The sequence below is a fragment of the Rattus norvegicus genome, chromosome 3 (genome assembly GCF_021556685.1).
Source record: "Rattus norvegicus strain SHRSP/BbbUtx chromosome 3, alternate assembly SHRSP_T2T, whole genome shotgun sequence".
Classification (NCBI taxonomy): Eukaryota; Metazoa; Chordata; class Mammalia; order Rodentia; family Muridae; genus Rattus; species Rattus norvegicus.
Window position 1 is genome coordinate 144,766,711 of NC_141536.1, and position 11,597 is coordinate 144,778,307.

The window sequence follows — 11,597 nt, forward strand, 5'->3', positions numbered from 1 at the left end:
CTTTTCTGTTGCTATGATAAAATATCCTCACAAAAGCAACTTAAGGGAGAAGTTACTGTAGCCCACAGTTCTAGATGGACATAGAATGGTGTGGTGGCAGGGGCATGAAGCCAGCTCCTCCTGTCTCAGTGTCGAGAAGAAGAGTGGAACTAATTCATACCTGCATGCCACACTTAGCTTACTTCTTTACTCTGGCAAGGTTTAGCATCCCCTGCCCAGGAATGGTACCACCTATAATGGGGGTCTCCCTCTCACGCTATCCAAAACAATCCTGAATAAACAGACTCATAAACTAACCTGATCTAGACAATCCCTAAATGAGAGACTCTTCACCGTGATTCTAGATTCAAGCTAATGAAACTAACCAGTCTCACTTGGCCCCATTTCTTCTCAAACATGCTGTATTTTCTGTTTTGTCTCCTAAATGCTGAGGTTACAGGCACAGGCTACCATGCTGTCTCTGCTTCCTGGGTGTAGATCTGTGTGGCTTCTTCTAGAACTTCAGACGCTTTGTTCTTTAAGCACCTTATGCATGCTTATTTTGGTGTGGAGTGAGGGCTGTGACTTCAGTTTACTGGCAGTGTGCTCACATTTTGAAATGTTGCTTGATTTACTGCCTTTCTCTGTACATTCGGGTCTCTTTCTGGATCCTCTCTTTTTCAGTGAAGCAGAGGCGGAAGAACACAACAATGCTGTGTGATTATTTTATGCCTTTGTAATAGTCTAATTCCCTGGCAGGGCTGGCCCCCTCCCTCTCATCTTTCCTCTCTGCATATATTTTCTGTCTACTAATTTTAGAGTCCTGCTTAGTTTCAGAGCTACCAACTTCCTTATTTTTGGGGGCCACAATGTTTTATAAGCCCAAGTAAAGTTAGTGTCTTCAAGGTAGTGATCCTTTCTGCTTCCTGACCCTGGCAGGTCTCCCAGGACCAGGAAAGAGGGGGTTGAGCGCAGGCTTTGCAGGAACTCTTGCACTTGGCTAAGTTCACGCTGTCTCATGTGCCATTAATCACCTGTGCAACCTTCAGCAAGTTTTAAGAATAAATGCAGAGAACTAGGGCGTGATTGCTCTAGGAGGCCAGAGGGACTTAGCTACCATCTGTTAATAATAGAAACTCAGTGTGAGGCTTTGTGCTGAGTTCATAGTGGGAGGATGTGCATATGACCCATGGATTCCTAACAGACAGCCTGTGGTGTGGGCAGGAACAGTATCGCATCTCCACTTGGGGAAACTGAGGCCTAGGGCTGAGACCTGGAACTGTGCCATGTAACACATAATGTATTCTAAGAGTTTGAACAGGTTTCATTAAGCCCCACAAAGTGATCATGAGGCTGAGCGGCAGGAATGGCAGCAATCAGTCTGAAGTCAGTACTATTCAACTGATTACATTTTTGCTCCATGTTTTGTTTTTGAGACAGGTTCTGAAGTATTCCAGGCTGGCTCTGGTCTCATTGTGTAACTGAGTCTGGCTGAGCCTATCCTCATGCCTCTGCCTTTCAGGTTCTGGGATCATAGACATATTCCACCACACTTGACCATCTAGATTCTCTTTATTGTGCTCTATTCTGTTCCAGAGACAATAGTCATACGGACACTTCTGAAATGGCTCTTGGGACTGAAGAACTAAGGACTCTTAACTTAATTTGTTCGTTATGCGTCACCCTCCATGTGATCAGTGGTGGCCTAGTTGGGTCATTGTGTAGCCATAGCTTTGTTGAGTAGAGGTCAGAAGGGAGCGCTCCCCCCATTTCCTTTCACCCACACTCCAGGTCAGTGGGCTCTACTTTCTAAGTTCTGTTGCTTCTTTAATTCTCACAGTGTGAAGAATGCCAGTGCTGGCAGCACGGGGTCTGCATGGGATTACTGGAAGAAAATGTGCCCGAGAAATACACCTGCTACGTTTGCCAAGACCCTCCAGGTAGAGCTTTCTGGAGCTGGGTTGGGAGCAGTATGTAACCTCTTCCTTAGCACAGCAACTTTCCACACACCGTGCTTGTACTCTCGGAGAATCTTCGCTAATGACCAGGTGACTCTGCTCACCTTTGTTGCAAGCCCACGTGGTGGCCTGTCCTTCTGAACGTAGCAGTAAGGGATATGTGTGAAGATGCTTACCTAGCAGAAGGCCTGGTCTTGGAATGTAGTGGGAAACACATATGGTGTTGTTAACGAGAAGCACAAAGCTTGTAGGTCTGATCAAAACTGTCCACAGTGTTGAATGCTCCACGAATTCTCCTGTCATTCTTGCTCAGGGCCTTGCCAATCTTTTGTTCCAGTTTCAGTAGTGAGAGAGTTTCTTCCTTGAGAGCTGAGGATGAGTGTGTGGCTCTGTTGGTGGCATTGCAGGGATGTCCGAGGGCACGTGTTTGCCATTGCACTCACGAGTGACTCGAGTGAATGCATCGGGTTGGAGGGTGCTGTCTCCTGAGCCTTTGGAGCAGGAAGTGCTGCCGAGTCCCTGAGCTCATGCTTCCTGTCCTTTCCAAGGAGGCTTGTGATGGGCAGGGCCCAGGAATCACCCAGGTCATCTGTTATTTGACAGATGGGAAGCAGGGTCCAGCGAAGGGAGGGCCTGTCACCTGACTAGCTGGGGCAGGCAGTACTGTTGGAAGGGGCTTGGAGCCTTATACTTGCTCTGTGTCCCTTTGACACATGATGTCAGGCTCTGGGACCACAGCCATCAGTAAGATGGTTCATTTCTTCTGCCTTTTAATGGGACCTGGGAGAGAAAACAAGTTAAATAAACATAAGACAGGTATACAGGTGAAGCTAGGAGGGAAAGCAATGAGGTGGTAACCAGGGACCCTGAAAAGGCCTTCTGTTGCCAGCTGGTGACCAAAAGGCCTGTGTGAGGAGACGGGCAGCATATGCCCTGGAGAGGCCTCGGGATGTGCTGATTCAGATAGTAGTACTAGAGGGAAGAGGTGAGGCCAAGGAAGAGGTGTGTGTGTGTGTGTGTGTGTGTGTGTTTAAAACTCATGATAAGGGTGGAGTGAGGAGAAGAGGAAAGAAAGCAGGATTCAGTCGGCCTTAATAGATAGAGTTAGGGATTTTGGGTCGCCTTCTGTAAGCAGGCGAAAGCTATGGAAGGTTGTGAGAGAGGAGGGAAGGAAATGACTTAAGTCTGAAGAAATAACTCAGCTGGCCATGACGGTAAACATCTGTATTCCAGAACTCTTCAAGGAGAAGCAGGAGGAGTGGGTTCAAAGCCAGTCTAAGCTACATGGTCAGTTTGAGGATTGTCTGAGCTGTGTGAGAGCCTGTCTAGAGAAAGGAGGGGAAGGGCAGAAGCAGCATGGGAAGGAGGGAGGAGATGGTTGAAAGGAGGAAGAATACAGACCTGTGGCTAGTGGAAGGGACCATGCCTTGTTTCTGCCTTGTCGCCAACACCTCATGGAGGCCAAGTAAATGTGAACCAAATGAATGCAGCAGTCAGAACACAGTTCTGGAAACTCAGGATGATAGGACCGCTGAGGGGACAGCCTAGGCTTCCCTCGGGCGTGTTTGACTGTTTTAATGTTATCACTGTAGGTCAGAGGCCTGGCTTCAAGTACTGGTATGACAAGGAGTGGCTGAGCCGGGGACATATGCATGGTCTGGCATTTCTAGAAGAGAACTACTCCCATCAGAATGCCAAGAAGATTGTGGCCACCCATCAGCTTCTCGGGGATGTTCAGAGAGTGATTGAAGTTCTGCACGGCTTGCAGCTCAAGATGAGCATCCTGCAGTAAGTGTGCTGCTTGCAGCTTTGGGCAGGAATTCACTGTGGCTCTCAATCCAGTCAGGTTTGTGGGAAACCACAAAGACTGATAAGTTTGAGACCTGTACCAAAAATTCTGTTGCCATACTGAGTTTGTGGCTTAGGGGTAGAGTGTTTGCCTAGCCTGTGTGGTACTGAGTTTGATTATCAGTACCCTCACCCCACCCAACTCCCCTCAAAGTCAGTTTACATATAAGCATTTCTTTGTAAAGCAATTGACTTTATTAAGGACTACTTTGCGTGTAATTAAGTTCACTTATATTAAGACCTTATTGAATTTGGTAAGTGCATGTAACACATGTAAATTGGGACATGCTGTATGCATTTGGTGTCTTGTTTTCCTGTTTAAAGCAGTTGTGTACGTGCATGTGCACACAAATGATACACGGTTCAGAGGTCAGAGGACAGTTTGCAGGAATTTGTTCTGTCCTTTTACCATGTCTTAGCCTTTCCTTGAGAAATGGAATTATTATAGATATTGGCCACTGTGCATAATATACACACTTAAGTTTGCTTTGTGCTGTCTTTGGGTGTACTGTTGTTTGTTTTTACATTGAGTTTTTTTACATTTATAGTGAGGGTTTTTAAATTGTGGTAAAATATACATAATGCCAAATTTGCCATGTGAACCTTTCTTTTTTTTTTTTTTTTTCTTTTTACAACAGACTATCTTTATTTAGTACTGGCCATTCTGGAATTAGATATGTAAACCAGGCTGGCCTTGAACTCCCAGAAATCCTCCTACCTTTTGCCTTTTGAGTGCTGGGATTGAAGACATGTAGCACCCAGCTCTTAATTGTTTTGACTGTCTGGACTTGAATTCCTGAGCTCAAGCAGTGTTCTTGTTTTGACCTCCAGCATGGTTAGGGTTACAGGATTGAATGCCATATCTGTTTTCTATCTTAGCCGTTTTTCTGTACATTTCTGTATTGTGAAATCATTCCACAGGCATGCAGCCAGTCGTCAGACATGATTCACCCCACAAGACGGATTTCTCTGTGCACTAAATCATCTTCTGGTCCCCCGTCCTCTCAGCACAGCAACATCATTCTGTTTTCTGTCCTTATGAATTCAGCTTCTCTAGATATCTCCTGGGAGAAACCATGCAACATTTACCCATGTTTTATTTCACATGGCATAATACCTTCAAGGTTCCTCTATATTGCATTAGAATTTCCTTTCTCTGTAAAGCAAAAGGCGTAGTATTTGCATATCACATTTTGTTTATTCTTTCATAGTAAACACTCATGATTCACAGGCAAAGAAGATGAAGTCTGCTGCCAGAGGGACGGGCAGGTGGTGGCTCAGCAGTTAAGCTCTTGCTGCTCTTCCAGAGGGTCTATGTTCAGTTTCCAGGACCAACATTGGCCAACTTAGAACCATCTGTAACCCAGCTCTAAGAGATGCAATGGGGGTTGGGGATTTAGCTCAGTGGTAGAGCGCTTGCCTAGGAAGCGCAAGGCCCTGGGTTCGGTCCCCAGCTCTGAAAAAAAGAACCAAAAAAAAAAAAAAGAGAGAGAGATGCAATGGGTGGCCTCTGAGAGCATCTGCATGCATGCGTGCGTACACGTACACACACACACACACACACACACACACACACACACACACACACACACTTCTTTTTAATGTGCATTGATGCTTTTGCTTGCATCTATGTCTGTGTGAAGGTGCTGGATCCTAGGAAGTAGAATTACAGACAGTTATAAGCTGCCATGTGGGTTGAAACCATATCCTTTGGAAGAACAGCTAGGTGCTCACAATAGCTGAGCCACCCCCTGCCCACTTAAAAGTAAAAGTTTTAAAAATTCTTTCGGACAAGCTATTGCTACTTGTCCCTCTCAGAGCTTTACTCATACAGAGGTTCTAGGCCTTCTGGAGCTAGATTTTTGGTGGCCACTCGTTTCCATATAGGCTCTGGGGAGTCTGTCACCCCACTGTAGGCTCTGGGGACTCTGTTAATGACCACCCCAGCAGCACCATTGCATTTGGTAATTATCAGTGCTGTCGCATGTCAGGGTTATTTTGCAGTTGACTGAGTTGAGGTTATTTTTAGGAGTGTGTGTGCCATGGCCTATGTGTACATGTTAGAAGAGCACCTTTGGGTGATTGGTTCTCTTCTACTATGTGGTTCTGGATATCAGACTCCGGAATCTTTAAAGTCAGTGCTGGTGGCTGACAGATGATGGCACTAGTTTCCAAAAGAGGAAGCCAGAAGGAGCTTGAGCTCCCCGGCTGCTGCTCAGCACCGAAGTCTAGCTCATCCACGGTGCCTGCAGCGGGTGCCTCTGAAGTGGCCTTCTAAGAGGTGTGGTAAGTGGGGAGGTATCCCAGGGAGAGGCAACTGTCCCTCACAGGAGAATGCTGATGAGAGGAGCTTTGCAATGGTGCCAGCCCAGCTACCCTCAACACTGTTTCTTTTTGCCATTCCCACAGAAGCAGGGAGCATCCTGATCTGCAGCTATGGTGCCAGCCCTGGAAACAGCACTCAGGGGAAGGGAGAGCACATTCCAGACACATCCACATCACAGACGCCAGGAGCGAGGAGTCCCCAAGCTATAGAACTTTGAATGGGGCGGTGGAGAAGCCATCGCCCCTGCCCCGGTCTGTAGAGGAGTCTTACATCACCAGTGAGCATTGCTACCAGAAACCCCGCGCCTATTACCCCGCTGTGGAGCAGAAGCTGGTAGTGGAGACAAGAGGCTCTGCCCTTGATGATGCAGTCAGCCCCCTCTGTGAGAATGGTGACGACCCCCTCTCCCCTCGCCTAGGCTGGCCCATCGACCAAGATAGGAGCAGAGGGGACATCGATCCCAAACCCAGCTCCCCAAAGGTAGGTGGCTTGCCTGTACTTACTCCTTACTTCATGGCTGTGTGCTGATGAGTCCTCCTTCTGGGCCAGCCTTCCTATGAAAGATACTTTTTTCCATTACAACTGACCTGCAGGCCAAGGGTAGACTGTGCCGTACACATGTGGAGTCCACAGCTCTGTCTTAAACAGAGGAAGGACTCAAACAAGAATACAGGAGAAAATATTCCAAAGCTCCAAGAAGCAGCTGTGTTACTAAGCTGCTTACTTAGTATGTTACCAAGTTACAGACAAATAAGGCAGTGTCCCTGCACATCAGCTTTTTGGAAGATACTTCTAATACAAACATTAAATTTGCTCATCAGAGGGCTTTTTGGTTTTTGTTTGTTTTTGTTTTTTCTTTCCCTATTAAGATGTGTACAAAGTTAAGGGACCTACTTTAGTTAAAGGTCATCAGTTCCAGGAAATTCCACAAAATGGCACAATGGTGAGGGAGGGGGTGGAGGCTAGATGTTGATTCAAACTTGGAAAAACTATAAGGACAATTTGTTTTTTTTTTCTTTCGTATTATTTACATTATAATTGCATTTATGTGCTTAATTATTAGCATGAACTTAGTCAAGTATGTTAGACATAATGTTTTCAAGAAAGTTGTATTTTTTTTTTTTCTAGCCCTGTCATAAAGGAGTTAATTTCATTAAAGTCTTTGCTACTCTGAGCCAGGAGCCAGCCTTTTGTTTGTTACTCAGTTTTTGTCATTATTAAGTCATTATGTTCTGAGCTCCAGGTGTCATGTTAGAATCTTTAATTCTTCGTGAGTGTCACTGTGCCTGTCTTCTGTGAAGAGGGCTTGTGTGGTTTCAGGTCTCTGTCTGTCCCTACTCTCTTAGACTTTAGCCTTTGGATTGGCCTTGGCAGCTTAAGTGCACTGCTGTGTATTGCCAAGAGGGGGCATCCCAACTCTGCTTCCAGGGTGTGACCTGTACCCTCAGCCTCTGTCTGCCAGTCTGTGGCTTAGGAGTGACGCTAGCCTGTTTGCAGCAGATTACTTTCAAGTCTAGGTTTTCAGCCCCTTTGGTTCTGGCTGTCCTCCTCAGATCCATGGAAGCTTTCAGGACATTGCTTTGTACACAAGAAGCCCTAAGTGTTCTCGTGAATTGTTACCATCCCAAATAAATGAATAAAGTATGAGATCCCAAGTGTATAATAAGAGGCTGGCAGTCCTGTGAAGACACAATGTAAAATCTCAAAGTTCTTATTCTTACCAAGGCAGCCTCCCAGTATGGCCTGTATTCCAGCACCGTAGCTCCAGCACCGTAGCTCCAGCACCGTAGCTCCAGCACCGTAGCTCCAGCACCGTAGCTCCAGCACCGTAGCTCCAGCACCGTAGCTCCAGCACCGTAGCTCCAGCACCGTAGCTCCAGCACCGTAGCTCCAGCACCGTAGCTCCAGCACCGTAGCTCCAGCACCGTAGCTCCAGCACCGTAGCTCCAGCACCGTAGCTCCATCTTAATGCTACTTGAGAAAACTATATTCCTGTTGCTGATAGGAGAGCTACCTTACCGAGGCCACTTTTTCACCCAGAGACAGCCAGGACTCAATAACTATGACCATAATAACCTAACTGTCCCTGACACTGCCGTGCTCTAGGCAGCCCTGGGGGTTCTGAGAGGCCTGCTTCAGGCTTGGCACTGGGCCAGCCAGAGGAAGCATCTGAGCCCGTAGGTGCTGTCCTGAGGCTGCATTGAGCACTGTGAGTGGCAGTGGGAGAATGGGAGCAGCAACTGCTTTTTCAGAGGGGTCTAAATGCTGGTTAGTTGGAGAAAAACTGACTGTCTTTGCTCAGTGATTTAAACGTGATTGCATGCCCAGGTGAGGGAATGCATTCCCAAGAAGGTCTTGCTAGAAGAAACCCCTGCTCGGAAGCTGCTGGACAGAGGTGGAGAAGGGCTGGTGAGCTCTCAGCACCAGTGGCAGTTTAACCTGCTGACACATGTGGAGTCTCTTCAGGATGAAGTAACACATCGGATGGACTCCATTGAGAAGGAGCTGGACGGTAGGGTCCCTTTCTTGGCATCAGTCTTGAGCTTCCCCTCTGAAGCCTTCTGAAGTTCATAGCCTGGCTATCCAGGGACAGCTGTCTTCTTGCCTCTTCAGTCCCCATCTCACCTAGTTCTCTCCTTAGTGAAGACAAATGTAACTTTTAGAATGTATTAGCCGCAGGGGTTGGGGATTTAGCTCAGTGGTAGAGCGCTTGCCTAGCAAGTGCAAGGCCCTGGGTTCAGTCCCCAGCTCCGGAAAAAAAGAAAAAAAAAAAGAAAAAAAGAATGTATTAGCCGCTTACAAAGTCCGATGCTATTAGGGGTCTTGCTTCACTTGTCCAATTTCTTCTGTAGTGGTAACTATGCAGGGCTAAGAATAGTTTAGTGTCTGTCTTAGTTAGGGTTTTACTGCTGTGAAGGCAACTCTCATAAGGACAACATTTAATTGGGACTGGCTCATAGTTTCAGGGGTCAGTCTGTTATCATCAAGGCAGGAACATGGCAGCATCCAGGCAAGCATGCTACAGGCAGAGCTGAGAGTTCTACATCTTCATCTGAAGGCTGCTAGTGGAAGACTGACATCCAGGCAGCTAGGGTGAGGGTCTTAAGCCCACACCCACAGTGGCACACCTACTCCAACAAGGCCACACCTCCTACTAGTGTCACTTCCTGGGCCAAGCATCTTCAAACTATAAAAGTGGCCAAGTGGAAGCTTAGCTCTGAGCATCTTCTCGGCACTACACAGATAAAGTACGGTGTTTTCATGGAAGTGAGGCAGCTGGTTGGAAATAGTCTGAGCCCTTTTTTATTCATTAAGTTCTGAGAGGAACTAAGCTGTTTTGGGGAGAGGGGATTGAAGCAAAGATTCAGAGGTTAAGAGTACTGTGGTCTAGAGGACCTGGGTTCAATTCCCAGCACCCAGATGTCAGCTCACACTGTCTATAACTCCAGGGGCTTGGCACTCTCACACAGGCATACATACAGGCAAAACATTGCACAGAAAATAGAAATAAATAAATCTTAAAAATGTTTTTTCAATATGCATATATCATGCATTTGTGTCTGCATATTGGTGTATAAGCACATCTTTGTCCCACAGCATGCACAGTATGGCAGTCATAATGTCAGCCCTCATTCTTCTGCTTTGAGCCAGGGTCTCTTATTCACCACTTCATAAGCCACCCTTGGTGGCCTGCAAACTTCTGGGAACTCTCTTTCCGGTTTCTGCCTCTCATCTCTTTGTAGGTTCTTTTGGATTACCAATTCATGCTGCCACTTCTGGTTTACGTAGATTCTGGTTATCCAATCTATTATGGCCCTTAAGATCTCCCTTGCAGTCCATGCTGGTCTGGAACTAATTATGTAGATGAAGCTGCCTCTAGAGTGCTGGGGTTGAAGGCATATACTATACCACCGTGCCCAGCCTTCTTGTTTTAATGCGAATGCTGGTGATCAAATTCAGGTCCATGTAAGGCAAGCACTTCACTGGCTGAGGAATCTCTTCTAGTTTTGGGTTTTGAATTAAAAAAAATTTTTTCATGATTATTTACTTATTATTGTTATTATTTGTTTTGTATTATTTGTAAAGGTGGGCTCTAGGCCTAGATAGATGCTCAGCAAATAAAAAGCTCGCCTTTAAGCCCAACAGCCCTGATCCTCAAGATCCGCCTGGGAAAGAGTCCCACGGATTGTCCCTTGATCTCTGCAGGCATACAAAGTAAATCAAATGTAATTTAAAACAGTTTAATGGACCAAATTTGTAAATCTATGTTTGAGGATTCTGTGAATTACAGTCAAGCACTGAAGCCTGTAACTAAGGCTGTAATAAAAAGCTCACACATAAAATTACTCCAAGAAAAGTACCTTGTTACAAGCTTCAGTCATGTGGAGTGGCTAACGCACCTTTGTGGTTTGGGTCATCCTGAGGCAGAGACCAGGCAGGCCAAGCTTGTGTTTCCTATAATCCTAGCACTTAAGAGACTGAGGTAGAACTGAGTTCAAAGCCAACATGAGCAACATACAAGGATTCTGTTCAAAGAAAGAAAAATTGGTGGTTTTTCTGTTGGAGAGGGATGATGAGAGTACTGAAATAACAGTAAATGGTGTTGCCCTGTTGGCAAATGAAAGGGAGGGACAGACCCACTGACATCCAGCCTGTATGAGACCCTGTGGCTTTTACTTTATAATGTGTGTGAGTGCTCTATCCACATGTACCAGAAGAGGGCATCAGATCCCACTACAGATGGCTAGGAGCCACCATGTGGTTGCTGGGTATTGAACTCAGGACCTCTGGAAGAGCAGTCAGTGATCTTAACCACCCAGCCATCTCTCCAGCCCTCCTGATGCTCCTTCTTGACCTGTGTGGAATGTTCTGTGGTTGCCCAAGGAGTTCTTCCTCAGAAGAGAAGTCTGAGCCTTCACAGATCTTACTTCCCTGTCACCTGGGCTCTCTAAGTGGCCAGTGGTCAAGGTGGTGAGCCAGGCTTTCTCTGGCTTCCTAGAGGACCGCCATGTTTCCTGCGGGATGAAAACCTATCCCCATGGCTTGAAGAGGGCAAGAAAACTTAAAAGTGAAGGGTGAAGGGTGAATGAAGCTTGAAGCTTTTACCTTTAGGAGGAAGATTCATTTTGAGACAGGATCTTTGTGGGGTAGTCTCCAATTCAAGAGACCCCACCCGATTGCTGGATTAAAAGCTAGTGTAGACGTACACTAACTTCTTCTTTTTTTTTTTTTTTTCTTTTTTTCGGAGCTGGGGACCGAACCCAGGGCCTTGCGCTCGCTAGGCAAGCGCTCTACCACTGAGCTAAATCCCCAACCCCTGTACACTAACTTCTTAAAAGAGAAAATAAGTATATTTCACACTGCTGACAGTTATTAGGTGTTAATGTGAAGCCAATCAAAATTGACAGTAATTTAAAAAAACAAGAACAGACCTTCTCAAATTCCCTATAGATTTTCTAGCAGCCCAGCTTTGCCCTCTCTACAAT

The 11,597-nt window shown here is 46.2% G+C and overlaps 1 protein-coding gene across 13 annotated transcripts in view; it reads left to right on the plus strand.

Moving 5' to 3' along the window:
• Phf20 (PHD finger protein 20) overlaps positions 1-11,597 on the plus strand; it is a 106,354-nt gene that overhangs the window by 91,404 nt on the left and 3,353 nt on the right. For all 13 annotated transcript variants that reach the window (XR_015683003.1, NM_001107795.1, XM_087652325.1 and 10 more), the window contains 4 exons: positions 1,820-1,919; positions 3,530-3,725; positions 6,195-6,591; positions 8,440-8,623. Coding sequence is in view for 12 of the 13 variants with exons in the window: in NM_001107795.1 (NP_001101265.1) it covers positions 1,820-1,919; positions 3,530-3,725; positions 6,195-6,591; positions 8,440-8,623 (877 nt within the window). In the remaining variant the exon portion in view is untranslated. The remainder of the gene's footprint in view (positions 1-1,819; positions 1,920-3,529; positions 3,726-6,194; positions 6,592-8,439; positions 8,624-11,597) is intronic.